Source organism: Sceloporus undulatus, chromosome 5 (assembly GCF_019175285.1).
Source record: "Sceloporus undulatus isolate JIND9_A2432 ecotype Alabama chromosome 5, SceUnd_v1.1, whole genome shotgun sequence".
NCBI classification, from domain to species: domain Eukaryota; kingdom Metazoa; phylum Chordata; class Lepidosauria; order Squamata; family Phrynosomatidae; genus Sceloporus; species Sceloporus undulatus.
The window spans coordinates 13,617,793-13,634,251 of NC_056526.1; the positions used below are offsets into that span (position 1 = coordinate 13,617,793).

A 16,459-nucleotide genomic window follows, 5' to 3' on the forward strand; every position below is an offset into this window, starting at 1 on the left:
CATAATCAGAAGTCTAAATTCAGTTGCCACTCCCAGCTACCACAAGGTCCATCAACACTGTGGAAACAATGCAGTTTTACACCACTTTAACTGCCATAGTTCCATCCTACAGAATCCTGGGATTTGTACTTTTATAAGGTCTTTAGCCTTCTTTTCTAAGAAGTGCTGGTGCCCCACAAATCTACATATCCCAGGATTCTATACAATGGAGCCATGGCAGTTAAAGTGATGCCAAAGTGCATTATTGCTACAGTATAGATGCAATCTTGGTTCCACTGATTAAACCCCATTTATTCATTTCTTTCCAGAGGATATAACATTAAGCCTCACTGATGCTCGTTGGGTTGGGGCCTGGTGGCTAGGAGTCCTGATTTGTGCTGCCGTGAACCTTCTTGTTGCTGTTCCCTTCTGCTTTATGCCCAAGAGTCTTCCAAAGGAAGGTGAAGAAGACTGCACTGATTCAACAGCCAAGGGCAACAAGGCATTTCTGCCGACAGAAAATGAAGACCAGACCAAACTGACCATGCGTGAACTCACTAAAGGTGAGTAAAATCATTAAATATTGAGAAACACTTCTTAATGGTAATTGTCGATCATGAACCATGCTCCTTCTCAAGGTAGTGGCAGACATTTTTAAAACTTGAATTTAAGTAAGGCTAAGCTATTGCCTGCTGGGGATGTCATTGCTATCTTGAGTATGCACTGACCATGTAGTTAGACCAAGTGAATGGTGTTATGTTCTCCAGGTAGGTATTTATCACTTCATTTTCTAGTTGCTCTAGTTGACATGATGCTTATTAGTTCATGGCCAATGATAATACTGAATGGGGGATTGTGAGAGCTGTACCTCCACTGAAACTTTTCCAAACTCCATCCATTTCAAAGAGCCAGTCCCTACATCATCGCTAATAGGCTGTAAAATGGCAAAGGTTAATCATTCTGTTATTTGGTTTCCAGATTTCATCCCTTACCTGAAAAGCCTTGCTTGCAACCGAGTTTACATCCTTTTTGTAATCATCACCGTGTTACAGTTTAATGCCTGGATTGGGGCAATCACCTTTATGCCAAAATATCTGGAACAGCAATATGGAATATCCGCCTCAGATGCTATTTTTTTCATAGGTAACACACACACAGTTTCTGAGCGTGTTTGTGAATGTGAACATGTATGAAGTTATTATTATTATTATTATTATTATTATTAGTTGTTGTTGTTGTTGTTGTTGTTATGTGCCTTCACATTGTTTCTGTCTTATAGCAACCCTAAGGTGAATCTATCACAGGGTTTTCCTGGTAAGATTTGTTCAGATGAGGCTTACATTTGTCCTTCTTAGAGACAGAGAGGGAATAACTTGCCCAAAATTACCCACATGGCTTTCCATGGCTCAGTGGGGAAAACAACCCTGGCCTCTCAGAGTCCTAGTCCAACATACAAATGACTACCACACCGCTTGTTCCTCATACCTATCTCAGTAGGCATATTCACATATTTGGCTGTTTTTGAGACATGTATTGATTTTTATCATGTACTGTATGCTGTCTTTGTATTGAAATTGCATTGTTATTTGCTATTTTCCTATGCTTGAGATATGTAATGTTATGTCACTGTTGTAATTGTTAACATGTTGTACACCGCCCTGATCAGTGGAATGGCGGTATAAAAATAAAACTTTTATTTTTTTATTTATTATTTATTAAATAATGCAGGAAGCTTTGTTGATCCACATTATCTTCACATCAACAAACCAGTTCTAAAATTTTACACAAGAACTGTTCACTTGTGAAATGAAATAATCTTTCCCATTCATGACAAAAGGACTCCACAATACTTTGTATTACAGTGGGGATTGCTTACAACACTATTGTTTTTTTTGGGGGGGAAACCCTCCCAGCAGCTACAGTGTAGATTGCAGAAAAATTCATAGGCAACAGGTGATGGCAAGAGAAATTATCTCTGCTAGTGAAAATATGCCAGTTAAAACCTTGCAGGCCTTGACTCCACTACATCACTGAGTATGTGGCTACAGTGAACTGCAAATTTGCTCTGAACAACAAAGTGCAAAAATCTTTCTTGATGCAACTTTGATAGCATTCAAGCATAAAATTCCACCAAACATAGACATCCCACCCCAAGGCTGTTCCAACAAACAGTATAGTTCTTTCTTAATATTATCGTAAGCAGCAGTTCTCTCCTCCCCTGGATTTTCAGTGCATGTTTTGTTAAATGCTTCTGAAGCTGTGAAGCAAAACTGTTGTCAGAAATTCTCTCTCTCTCTCCTTCTTCCTTTTGCTTTTCTCTCTAGGTGTTTATAATTTACCAATTATATGTGTGGGATATTTCCTTGGAGGCCTTATGATGAAGAAATACAAGATAAACACTTATAAAGCTGCCCATATAGGCTTTTGGACTTCAGTGGTAGAGTATCTCCTCTACTTCTCTGCTTTTTTCATGTTCTGCAGAAATGCTTCAGTTGCCGGCTTAACAATCTCCTATGGAGGGTATGTGTCTATGAATCTAATCCTTATTCCAGGTTAATAGTTGATTATCTTTCAATTTGCCTAAATATATCTCTTCCAGTCTGGTTTCCACCTTCAAGTCAAAGGAGGAACATGGTTTTTCAGGCATTTAAAAAAGGGAAGACAGTCTATCCCTAATTCATTTGCTTTGATTTATTTTGTGTATAAATTTACATGACATGCATGGGGATGAACAATAAGTACACACACACACTCATTTAAAACAAGTGGAAAGCTGGCAAAGGAAGAAGAACATCATGATTTATGGTGACCTTGGGCAAGTTAGATACACTCAGCCTCAGGGGAAAGCAATGGCAAACTTCTTCTGCACAAATTTTGCCATGAAAACCCCATGATAGGCTTACCATTAGTCAGAAATGACTTGAAGGCACACAACAACAACAACAACAAACAGAGGAAGCCTTTACATGAAGGACTATATTCTAACAGTTCTTCAAGCAGAAAAAAAGGAGGGGGGTAAATCTTGACTTGAGGACCTCATGAAGTCTCAGGTTCCTCAGACCTCTGCCCCCTCCCTTATTTGTTGATAGTATTTTTTTTAAATGGCAGGATAATGTCCATGCCTTGGGAGCCATGGGTGACTTCCCCACATTTTGGGCCTCTCCGATTTGTTTTAGGTTCAGAGAAGAAATAAAAGAAAACAGAAAATGGAGAGCATCCAATAGAATCCACAGGAAAAACTGAAGACAAGTCTCAGAGTAGATCCTATTTTTATTGATTGATTTCTTTTTATTTACTGAATTTATATCCCAACTTTCTCCCCAAAATGGGACTCATTTTGGGAGAAACACTGGATATCAGTGAAACAAACAAACAAACAAACAAACTAATAAATGTGTTTGAGAGATGGCTGCTTTATTGTACAGAAAGCCCAATGTGTTTCAGCCTATATCTATTTTTATGACCTTTTTCAGGGGCTATATAAAAACATAAAAATAAATATAAATACAGAAGGGCAACACATAACCATAAAACATAATAATGCAACATAAGAAAATTCATTTTAATATTTGTACACTTCCTAGCTCTAGGGCCTATATGTAGCAATTTGAAATTTGACACCAGAAATTGTTGGAAGAAAAAGAAGAAGTAGAAGTAGAAGAGACATGTGAACTAGGCTCAAGGTTTTTTCTTAGGCTGAGAGAATGCCTTGTTTCCAAACTAGAAGTGCTTTAGGTAAAAAAAGCTTCCTTGAGGCCTGAAACAGGTCAGAAAGGACCGCAAACATGATGTGGTTGTCCCTATGACCCCTAGGAAGTGTGGATGGGTTTTCCAATCAATTTTGAAAAAATAGAGTCAAAATCTTTCGGGGGGGGACAGACATGGATGAAGATGTAGTATAGCAGGAAGTGCATACAGCCCTAGGACTTGGGATGTGTGCTCACCCTTGAAATTCAGTAATGTAAAATCACACACATAGCCAACGTACCATTTTCAGATGTGAGGAGGAGTTACTGGAAGGAAGGACCACTTTTGTGCCGGTGCTGAATTTGTGGAACTAGAGAATTTACAGACAAGAAGTCATGGGTTTGGGTTTTTTGTTTATTTTTGCCTTTACCTTAATTTTATTTTAACCATCCCCTTTTCTCACACATCCTCTTCATCTCATAAAATGACTTAGTCTGGGACATGCTGATTTATGAAAAATGTCTGAATCAGTTTCATAGATGAGCAAGGATTATGAACTCAGGCTTTTCTTGGTCCAAGTTTAACAATCTAACTACCATAGGAGTTTCTGACATTTGAATGCCAGGCAAAGAGCTTTTCCCCTACTATTGGTGAAAGGTAGCCACTAAGCTCTCTAGTTTGAAGAAATGTGTCTTGAACTTATTTTCTTTTATTTCATGTTTCTTTCTCCCTTTTGGGAATCTCTTCCAGGATAGAACAACTCTCCTATGGAGAAACAAATCTGTACACTGACTGTAACCGTGACTGTGGATGCTCAACTAAGCAGTGGGATCCTGTTTGTGGAGACAATGGACTAAGCTATGTTTCAGCCTGTCTTGCTGGATGCAAAGTATCAAATGGAACTGGAAAAAATGCAGTAAGGCATACCTTTTGAGCTAATTAGACTTGTTTCTCAAAGGAAGGGCCCATAGCTTTTAAACCTATCACTCGGGGGGGGGGGGAGGGGAGATTTTGAATGAAAAGTGAAAATAGGAGAGAACTCAAAGAATTCTTATTCAGGATGGAAAGAACTTATTCAGGATGTGGCAGAAGCAAAAAATGCAGCTATAGTGTCATGGGCCCCATTGTGCAAAAGACACCATATATCATGTCAGAGACATAACTACATCATTGTAAAGTTACCAATTTTCATACTGCACAACGAGAAAGTAGGCAGGCACACAATCAGTTACTCAAAGCCAGTATTCAATAGAAGAGTGGTGTAGCAAACCACTGTGTAACTACATGAGTGTCAGTCGATACTACAGAAGCATGATGTAGCATCTTGAACATGATAATCTTCCTCATTGGTATAATTAAGTGCAATGCAGTATAGTGTTCTTGAACAGATAACAACCTCACTGTTTCCAGATAGACGTAAGAACAGCTACCTTCAATATGACTCTAAATGACTCCCAACATCACTTATTTATTTTTCACAGGTCCTTAAAAACTGCTCCTGCATCTCAGCATCAGGATTTCAGTATGGAAATGGCTCAGCAGTTGCAGGCCAGTGTGGCAGAGAGGGAAACTGTGGCACAATGCTACACTTCTATTTAATTTTATCTTTAGTGTGCTGCTTGATTTATTCCCTTGGAGCCATGCCAGGTTACATGGTCTTAATAAGGTACTTTATTATTCTTTCTCTGTGTGCTTGTATTCAAGTGGTTATGACTTGCTAATATTGTTGGTTTTTCTGCTGTTAAATGTTATGTTTCTGGGCAAATCTTATCAACTAAGAAATATGTTCCGTCTACTTTCTTTCTGTTTTTAGAATATAAGCTATGTAGAAAAAAATGTACTGTCTTTAACAATGTAGAGCAAGAGGAGCAAAGCCCAACCCAGGCCTGGGGCTACTTGTTGCTCTCCAGCCTGTTTTTGTAGCCCCCAATCCCTCCAGTGTCCTTGTGCAACTCATGTTCTCACCCCAAAAGTGAATTGCCTTTCCTGGAAGCCTACTGCAGCAATATTTTCTTTTAAGCAGGTTGTAGCCTCTCCCTCCTGTTCTATTTAACACAAAAGAATGTTTCTATCTGTCACCCCTCACTGTTTTGGCAGACTGTGAAGCCCCTCGAAGGTTTCAAGGGCATAAAATTATCCTTTGGACTTGGCACAGTTGTCCATCCCAGTATCATGCGTTGATGCTGGTGGTGGAGGTGAGGTTTATTTATACAGTCGGGCCTCCACCTTTTTGGCTTTCACTCCTGTGGATCTGGTTATTCACAGATTTAGTCAGTCAATCAGTCAGTTTAGTCAGATTTAGTTAACATGTTCTCTCTAGGAATCTCTAGATCCTCAGCATGACATTATGGTCAACTTTCACTAAAAGTTGCACTGGAAAACCTAGGTATTCCCTAGAAAGATCACTTCTCTAGCCATTTGTAGGTCCTCCAGCACAATTCAACGTCTGGTAGATGTTAATCATACAGTTACCCTGGAGGATCTAGGTCCAAAACAAACAATCCAGTTTGAGACCGCTTTAACCACCCTGGCTAAATGTTAGGGAATTCTGGGAACTATAGTTTTATGAAATATTTAGCCGCCTTTGTCAGAGAGCTCTGGTGCCACAACTGCTGGGAGCTACCAATGTGTTGGCTGCTCCTGATTTACAAGTCCATTATTGCTGACCTGGAAAGATAAATGCAGAAAGGAAAGCCAGGTGAACTACGGTTGAACACAAGTGACACAAATTGAAAATAGACTGAGTCAACCTTTCTTAATAAGGGATCTATTTTCTGAATTTGGAGTATAAACTGTACCATTTCCCCAAAGGCATATTGCAAGGTGGGGGGGGGCCCTCCACAGAAGCAGATACAGCCTGAAAGGATTCCCACCTGGCCTACCCCAACTAATCACAATGAACACTATGGTGAAAGCAGAATGGCTGATGAGAGTTCTGGTTTTGAAACCTTGGAATAGACTCTCCAGTGCTTATAAATCTAATGTTACATGTTAATTTTATCACTGCAGGCTCTGTCAAGCTTCATTAAAGCAGGTCAGGAATGTACTAAACTGAGTGTAAGCTGGTGGAATGAGTTCCAGTCATGTAGATATACACATACACCTGCATATTTTCTTCCCTTCCACATAGTCATATTGACAGCCTCTAAAATTCACTGTTGTTTCTCTTCATCTAATGGTACTGGGATAGCTTTGGCCTCTCCCATTGCCAAATACCTCGAGATTGCTGCTTTTCAGCCACTAACAGTGACAATAAAATAGCAGTCTTAGAAACTGTGAAACTGTGCTGCCTCCTGTTCATAGCCACCTTGACTATCCACCAGTGACAGCTTGAAGGGAAGGACCTGGGTGAAGTCCCACTGCCTTTGGCTCTTGCACAGAATGGGCATGGGCTACACAAAGCTGAAGGCTGCAAGTTGTCCACCTCTGCTATAGCTGCATGGAGCAGACATTTGAAAATGGTGTTGAGATTTGCTGTGGCCTCAGGATCAGGATCAATTTATACTTAAATTGCTTTAGGTTTACATGTAAGAATGCTATGTGCACACAACCAGCAGGGCTATTTCATGCAACCTTATAACTCCCTTTCCACACACTCCCTCCCCCAGTTGTTCATGTGTGTGTGTGTCAGTTCACATATGAACTGGCCTAAACACCATCATCTAGACTGAGTGCAGTAGTATCCACTGAGTGTCCACCCACTGGTGATGTAGTGTGTCTCCCAATCCATCCGTCCATCCGTCCGTCCATCCATCCATCCATCCATCCATCCATCCATTATAATCCTTCTAACCCAACCTGTATCCAAGCAAATCAGAGTGGCATATCGTGAAATCCATTTAAATAGTTTGACAATAAATTAAAACAATAAGAATGATTTAAATAGACTGAAGGCATATGAAAGAATTTGCCAAGTTAAAACAGGGCTGCTTAAAACCAGAAACAACTATTTATGACAATTTAAAACCATGCACATTGTTCATGAAATCTTATTGAGTTAAAGGAAACAGAACATAATTGAGCATGATAGTAACTTGCCTTAACTGGGAGTGCCCTGATGTGCAAATATCTCACTTATTATAACACCTTATATAGTGCTTTATTGTAAAATGCTCTTGTCATCACCCAGGTCCCTAAAGCCAGAGATGAAGTCATTTGGTGTGGGTCTCCATTCCCTGGCAGAAAGAACTTTTGGTAAGGCAAGTTTGTTACTTTATATTCCTATCTAGGGATAGAAGGTAAATGATGGAGTCTCCTTCTTGGAGAGAGGTTGGATGCCCACCTGCCAGGGGGACTTAAATTATGTATTCTGGCATGGCAGGGTGTTGGACTTCGATGGCCCTTATGGTTGCTTCTAGATCTGTGATTCTGTGAACTTGTCCACTGAAGTGAAATTTACATGACAATGTGCAGGCAAGTTTTACTTCACATGATCGGATGAGAACTTGGAACTGGGGATGAAAATTCTCATTGTTGCCCAGACAGATCCAAAAAGTAGCTTTCCCAAGCATTTTGTATGAAGCTACTGGACTAGTGCTTAAATTATGGAGGGAAAGTAGAGGGGGCTCTATAATATGATACCATAGAGTGGCACTTTGACTCTGATTTATCTCTGAGCCCCTGGTCATACTTCCTAGGGATTCTGGGGATTATTGTAAAACAAAACAAAACAAAAGAAAAAGACTTTCCCAGTCTCTGTAGGAAGGCTGTATTTGCAAGGATACCTCCAGGTGATTGTGAACCCTGCAGTATGAGGACTTGAACCCAACTTTGCCAAATGTGCAGGCCTGAGATGCAGGGTGCAGGGAGATAGTTCTGTGGTTGTTTGCAATATTTGGCCCACTCCCTGTAAACCATGCATTAGTCTTTCACACGAAGAACATGCAAATAGAAATCTGTGTGTGTGTGTGTGTGTGTATGAATGATTGTGTTGCATTCCCTCAGCCATATTATTGTAGGGCTGCCAGAGTGAAAAACTAAACAGCTTTTATACCTTTAATGGCTGTGCAAAAGTGGTGGTGGTGGTGGGGGGGTTCAGCAGGTTTTGCTCTTTACTTGGTTGTGTGATACCTGCTAAATTCCCTCTTCTATACAACCATTAAAAGTACACAAATCCTGTAGAGTTTTCAGAATGGCAACCTGGGTGCTGGGTGGAAGCTAGAGCTGAAATGAAAGTGTTTAAATGCCTGTACTGCAGCCACTCACTCAAAACCATAAGGTTGTGAGTTCAGTACCAATGAAAGGGCTTCAAGCTTGACTCAGGCTTGCATCTTTCCAAGGTCACGAAAATGAGTACCCAGCTTGTTGGGGGCAATTAGCTTACAGTTGTAAACCACTTAGACACTGTTAGTTCAGTATGAAGGGGTATATAAATGAAAGTGTTTTGAAATGGGCCCCTTCTCCTTTCTTTACTTCCTTGTGCCAGTCTTCCTCTCTGCCACCCCTTATCTTTCTCTTTCTTTGCCACATCTTTTTCTGTCTTTTCCTCTCTTTGGCATCAGGCTTTCCTTGGTGCCCACTGGATCATCTGGGAAATAACAAGTCAGCCTTTCCAGAGACCTGAACTGAAAGGCTGAGAACCACCTCTTGCTGAAAGAGCACAGATTGGCCACCCCTTTTTAAAACCAAGTTGACAAACATGGCTTTAAAAAGCACCTGCTTGGTGGCTGCTCCCAGCCCTTGCAACCCTCTAACAAACCTGATCTGAGGTCATTATGGGATCAAGCTGTTTCATGTGACACTGTTTGCATAAATGAAGCACTATTATTTTAATATAAACATTGTAGAGAGCAGTTATCTGGCCTACAGTCATGTCCTTGTCTAATCTAAATCCACCCACACTTCCTCCACTTTTTCTGTTGTTGTTGTTGTTGTGTGCCTACAAGTCATTTTCAACTTATGGTGACCCTATGGTGAATCTATCATAGGACTTTTGTTTGTCGCAAGTTTCTTCATAGGGGGGTTGCTGTTGCTATCTTCTGAGGTTGAGAGAGTGTGAGTTGTCTCCACTTCTCAACCACTGCTGGCCTTATCTCTGAGGTCTGCAAATACTGTGGGCTCATCTATATTGGCCAGAATATTTCAGGTTGCTCCCAGAATATTTTGGCCCCAGAGCTGCCCTGCATCCTTCCTGTTACCTCTGCACTCCGTAGTGATTTGTGGTGGCTGTCTACACATGCATCCCTCTGTGTCACAATCACTGGCACAAGTTATTCCCTCTGAGGTCAGAAATGAGGTGTCCAGCTTCAATCACATAACTTGGCACATTGTTGTGACCTTGTGGGGGAGAATGACTTGTGGAAGTTGCAGCAGGTAACAAAGCAAGGATGCATGTGTAAACAGCTGCCTGGTGTCACTACAGAGTGCTCTGGATTTTGCAGGGCAAATGTAAGCTGTTTTAAGCCAATTTAAGAGAGGGAAAGGGTGGATTTGTCACATAACTGGTCTTACATCATGCAGACAGCACTTGAGTTGGGTTTTGCATTGTGAAGAATGGTCACGCTGAGGATGGGGGAAATCACTTCATTTGGTTCCTAAGCTGGGACTGTCATACTTTGGCACATTATAAAAAGGCATAACTCATTAGAAAAGACAATAATGCTAGGAAAAGTAGAGGGTAGTAGAAAGAGAGGAAAACCACAGGCCAGATGGATGGACTCTATTAAGGAGGTCGCAGGTATGAATTTGCAAGAACTAAGAAGAATAGTGGAAGACAGGAAATCTTGGAGATGTCTCGCCCACAAGGTCGCCATGAATTGAGATCAATTCGAGGGTGGTTAACAACAAGACATATCCTGTTATACAGGCAAATACATTTTCTTTTCTCACGTAGGCATTTGCTGTGTATCCTGCTCTAATACTGAAGGAGAATCTAACCAGCTGGATTTGGGCATTGTCTTTATAGTGTTTTTAATTAATTCATGTTAATGTTATAATAAATAATAATAATAAATAAAACTTTTATTTATATCCCGCTTTTCTGTGACAGGACAATCAAGTTAAGAAGATTCAGCTGTTATTGCCAGGATAATTTTTTATCCATTAACAAATTTAAGTCCAATGTAGTGGCATTTGATAAAAGACAGCAGAGACATAGATGGCAACTAGAGGGTGAAGCAATAGAACAAGTGAAGACTTTTTCGTACCTTGGTGTCTTATTTTCTGAGGATGGATCCTGGTTACGTCATCACCAAAGGGGTTCTCTTAGAGCAAAGGCACACATGAATCTTTTACTTAAACTCAAAGCACATAATTACCCCAGTTCCCTATCTCCAATAATTAAAGTATATAAAACTAAAGTGACTCCTATGCTCTTATACGCAGCAGAAGTTTGGGGTCTAAATCCCATCTCAGTTGTAGAACAAGCACAGCCTCAACATTTGAGAAGTATCTTGGGTGTAGACAAAAGAACAGCAGCAGCAGTTAGAGGTGAATTAGAAATCCATTCAATCTACTTGAAAGCTAAAATAAGAGTGTTTAATTATTGCTGTAAAATCAACAAAATAGAGCCAGATAGACTTCCAAGATTGTGTCTCTTTGAACAGTTACAATCCCATCTACAAGCAGTTTGGTCTATTCAATTAATAAACTATATAAGGAGCTGTGGTCTCTCTGTATGTTGCACACTCAGTGACCAAGCAAAAAAAGAATGCAAGACAAAGAATCCTGGATATTGAGGCCCAAAAAGATATAGCCACTCTTAGTAAGGTAGGCAATTTAAAATGGTTGAGCCAATATAAATGGATCTTTCAATTAGCAAACTACCTAAAAATTCAAATGCCAAAACACCTGAGGGAGGTATTTACCTGAGCTAGATTCGAGCAGCTTGATACCATGGTAAGGTTTGGGCGATTTAATACCATTCCTTATAATGAGTGAACCTGTATTTGTGGAGATCACGAAGTTGAGGATATAGCTCACATATTATCTAAGTGCAAACTGTATCAGCATGAAAGAGACCTGTATCTCGGTCTATATATCCAACGAACTATGTACTGGGAAACCCATATTAAAACAGCATACTTTATGAGCAGTCAAGATTCAAAAATGTATTTCATTACAGTTCGGTATTTAAGCAAAGCAATACTCCTGAAATCTAGATATGTAAGGATGATTGGGGTAAACTGCAGGGGTGATGAAGGATTTTGATGTATGTTCATTGCATTACTGACTTTTGTATTATTATTATTTTTTACTTATTAATTATCTTTATTTTTAAACTTTTACATAGTCTTACAGAGTGATTTATTAGTTTTGTTGCATTCATTGTATTGCCTAATGTATTGTATCTATACATTTTTATTATATTTTTATTCTTATTTTTCTATATTTTACTCTCATGTTCTCTTATATAACTCTTATTTAGAGTTTTACACAGAGTTTTATATAGAATTTTATCTTGTTTTTCTGTCGTGTATTGCAGGACTTTGAGATGGTTTATGGGCTAATCAATAAATATTGATTGATTGATGTTAATGTTATATTTTAACCAAGATTTTCTTTGCAATCTGTATGTCATATATGAAAATAATAGAGGTTGCTTAAAAGGAGTTCAGAAGTTTTGGACTGATGGTCTCCAGCAGCAGAACAGATAAGTCAGTTATAAAACCACTCAGAAATAACTACTGGTACCTTCTTGTCTCCTTGTTATATCCTGTATAGCTGGAATCCCATCACCTATTTATTTTGGAGCTATGATTGACAGCACATGTTTGAAATGGGGAACAAAGAAGTGTGGTGGCAGAGGTGCATGTCGGATGTATGATACTGACAAATACAGGTATTGTTACTTTTATATAAGGATGGATCTATACCAAGGTGGGAAACTGTAGAAGGCTAGGGGGCTGTGTTATTCCACCAAGAGACCTTAGAGATCCCCAAGGGATACCCCCTTGAATGATCAAAAACATTTGTGCTCCCAAATGTGCTCTATTCTGACACATCATGGGGGTAACAAATGTAGCAGTACACTCAATATCTTCTGACAAAGAACAAACAGAGGAAGGAGAGATCCTTAGTCCTTTCTCTACCCTTCCCTTTTCTGCTCCATATCAGGGCACTTCGATGGCAGTATGAAAAAGGACTGTACACATGTATTGATGTCTACATGCAGAGTTCATCCATGTAGGAATCCGCTGTTGTGATTGCCTTTTTTCTTTTTAAACTACACCTCCCCAAATCTTTAGCCAGCCATGGGGAATGTGAGGTTTGCAGTCCAAAAATTAAATTAAACAAGTAATTTCCTGCTCTGATCAGGAACCACTGATAGTGGGCAACGGGGATAGTCCATGCAGCCATGCAAATCCCCTCACACTTGCTTTTAATATCCACTGATGTTACATGTAAATGCTGCTAAGTGTGGTAGTGTATATTAGAATAACAATAGGTTGCTTCATGGATGCAATGGAGTCTGTGTTTTGCCTGCCAGATAACAGTAACAATATATTAAAGCAGTTTAAATTGTATTCCAGATGGCTCTACCTGGGTGTGCCAGCAATTCTTCGGGCAGTCTCCTACATCCCTTGTGTATTTGTACTCCTTATTTTAAGGAAGCAACAGAGGAACCAAACAAATGAGAACACAGAGACAGAATCCAAAGAGGAGAATGGACCAGCTGAACTGAAAGACATGTCTGAAGTTCAAAACTATATACATTTGCAACCTCCCCCAACTGGAGATCATGAAAGTGTGAACTTGTAAAAAAAAAAAAGAGAGAGAGAGAGAGAGAGAGAGAACAGAAAGCTTGTACTCAGATGAACGAGGTGTAGGTCATTCAAACTCATGTGTATGTGTGTCACTCTTGGCAGTCTTTCCAGAATACAAACACTTTGTACAGCTGGCAGTAACAGAGTACTAATGGTGACACTTCTCCATTGTGAAGATTGTAAAAAGAATGTAAAATTTCTGGAAATGGTGAAGCCATGGGGGGGGGGGACCTTGTTTTCCTATATTATTATTTGGAAAACATTGACATTTTAGGAGAAATAGGAACAAAATGGAGGAAAATAGCACCCTTTACAGATTAAAAGTCCCTTTGGATGTTATCACACAGGAGGAATGTCTCTCAATTTTGAAAGAAAAGAAAGTGGGGACAATTTGGAAATGAACACAAGTACGTCAATGGTTATCACACCACAGAAGAACACAGCTCCCATCCCAAAGCCAAAGTAGTGCAAATGCAAAAGAAATTATCATATGAGTATGTACCCTTCAAATTAGCATCCCTGCACATGCATAGTGAGGGCAGAATCGGATCGTGACCTTTTTACACTTCTGGCAGGGCTTGCTTCCTGTTCCTGTGGTTTTGCCTTGTTTCATGTTATTTGTTCATTCATTACCCCTTATTTTGCGTTATTTAGGTAATTCACCAATTCAAAATTAGTCCAAAGCAGCCTTGTACTTGGTTTGAACATTGGACTATGACTCTAGAAGGCAGGGACGGAATCCCACTGGGTGTCCTGGTGCAAGTCACACTCTCTCAGCATCTTCAGAAAATGGCAATCATAGAATCATAGAATCATAGAGTTGGAAGAGACCACTAGGGCCATCCAGTCCAACCCCCTGCCATGCAGGAAATCCAAATCAAAGCATCCCTGACAGATGGCCATCCAGCCTCTGTTTAAAGACCTCCAAGGAAGGAGACTCTATCACCCTCCGAGGGAGTGCATTCCATTGTCGAACAGCCCTTACTGTCAGGAAGTTCCTCCTAATGTTCAGGTGGAATCTCTTTTCCTGTAGCTTGCATCCATTGTTCCGGGTCCTGTTCTCTGGAGCAGCAGAAAACAAGCTCGCTCCCTCTTCAATATGACATCCTTTCAAATATTTAAACAGGGCTATCATATCACCTCTTAACCTTCTTTTCTCCAGGCTAAACATCCCCAGCTCCCTAAGTCGTTCCTCATAGGGCATGGTTTCCAGACCCTTCACCATTTTTGTCGCCCTCCTTTGGACACGCTCCAGTTTCTCAATGTCCTTTCTGAATTGTGGTGCCCAGAACTGGACACAATATTCTAGGTGGGGCCTGACCAGAGCAGAATACAGTGGCACTATTACTTCATCTGAATAAACCTGCCAAGAAAACCCCGAAAGAGAGAGCCCTGGCCAATCCCTTCCCTCCAGTTGGAGAGGATGAATTTGCAAAGGGAAAGAGCTGGAGAGGGCTGAGAGAAGGAGGGAGGTAGTGTGTGTGTGCGTCTCTGTGGGGAGGGCTGCTTCATCCCTGAAACAGCTTTAGAACTCCAAGAGGAACTTTGTGAGGCTGAGAGAAAAGCCCCACACACCTGGAGGAAAGGCAGACTTTGGTGCTGGTCTTTTAATTTTTGTGGGCATTCCCCCCACTCTGGGCAGCACAATCACCTTCACTTTTCTGTCTATCCTGGACTGCGGCCAGCACACACACCGATAAGGAAGGCAGTTAACTATGGAGCTGGAAGTAGTCCACAAACCTTGCAGGGAGAAAGAGAGAAAGCAAACCGAAAGCCAAACCAAAGTCAGGATAACAGAGGTCACAATAGTCAGTCCAGTCCCGGGTCAGGTCAGCCAGAAGGTAGCAATAGTCCAGTCCGATCTGAAGTCAAGAGCCAAGGCAACAAGGAGTCAAGATACAGGGAGCCAGTGCAGGCAGCAGTCACACCAAAGGATCATGCAATAAACTCTGGCACTGAGTTGGTGTCTCTCTGCTCATTAGGTAAGAGAACCTCTTCCCTGTGCTACCTGATGCTGATTTGCTAATTGCTTCTCAGCAATTCTCTGGGATCTGTGTCTGCCAGCACTTTCAGCCCTGCATTGTCTATAGGAGGGAGCCTTCAAGCCTGGTTCCTCCCCAGAGTCACCACTAGGCTGCTGTACCACCAGAGGAATCCCACCAGCACTAGGACCTGGCTGAGCCTCCTCCTCTGGGGCTGGGAGATCAGGGCTGGATTCTGGCAGAGCAGGATTAGCACCTGGTGTAGCCTCAATTACCTCTTGTACTGGAGCAGGATTAGCACCTGGTGTAGCCTCAATTATCTCTTGCTCTGGAGGAGCCCCATCCTCCTCCTCATCCTCCAAGACCTGCTCTTGGCTGGCCATGACACCGTCCCCTTTGCTCCGAGGGAGAAAATTGCAGCCAGCAAAGGAGCTTGGAAATTGTAGTCTGATTTGAAGGCAATCCAAGGGTGACTGAGATATGCGTTCCGTACTTGCCAAATTCGAATTGAATGCAACTTTGGAGTGGAACAGAATTTGTAAATTCTGTATTTACCCCAATTTACACATCTCTCAGTTGCCCTGGATTGGGTTAGAATTGATTTAGGATTGGCTTTGATTACATGTGATAACCTCTCGCACAAAAATGTGAAACTCCATGACTGCATCTGGGATAACACTGCATTGACCTTCCAATTTCCCCTGTGTGATAACGCCCTTTGTTACTTTAGGGATATCAAATGTCATCTGTATAACTGGGTTGGCATACAATTACTGTATCATGTTTCTTGTATTAAAAGTTCAGTAATTTAGAAAATAATTACAAACTGAATTCACTTTTTTAAATATTTCATTTTTTCTTTAGTTTTTCCTGCAAATGGAGCTATACTCTGAACTGTAAGGAGCCTGTTTGTTTCTTTCCAGTTTGAGAAACAGGCAACCCTACTGACCATAAAAACAAGAAAAGCTTAACATTACTAAAACTGAGAAGATTATTTTATCTCCACTAGTTCTCCATAGTTTCTAGGAGACACATGCCACACTCATTCCCATAAAATAACAGAGAAAAAGAAACTAAGACCATGACTTACACTCGGCCCTTCTTATA

The 16,459-nt window shown here is 40.7% G+C and overlaps 1 protein-coding gene across 4 annotated transcripts in view; it reads left to right on the plus strand.

Annotated features, from left to right (window-relative positions):
• SLCO1A2 (solute carrier organic anion transporter family member 1A2) overlaps positions 1 to 13,709 on the plus strand; it is a 44,192-nt gene extending 30,483 nt beyond the window's left edge. For all 4 annotated transcript variants that reach the window (XM_042468703.1, XM_042468700.1, XM_042468699.1 and 1 more), the window contains exons 8-15: positions 309 to 542; positions 958 to 1,122; positions 2,304 to 2,499; positions 4,417 to 4,582; positions 5,148 to 5,332; positions 7,796 to 7,860; positions 12,328 to 12,445; positions 13,137 to 13,709. In XM_042468703.1, the coding sequence (XP_042324637.1) occupies positions 309 to 542; positions 958 to 1,122; positions 2,304 to 2,499; positions 4,417 to 4,582; positions 5,148 to 5,332; positions 7,796 to 7,860; positions 12,328 to 12,445; positions 13,137 to 13,365 (1,358 nt within the window). In that variant the 3' untranslated portion in view covers positions 13,366 to 13,709. The remainder of the gene's footprint in view (positions 1 to 308; positions 543 to 957; positions 1,123 to 2,303; positions 2,500 to 4,416; positions 4,583 to 5,147; positions 5,333 to 7,795; positions 7,861 to 12,327; positions 12,446 to 13,136) is intronic.
• Positions 13,710 to 16,459: the final 2,750 nt, after the last annotated feature.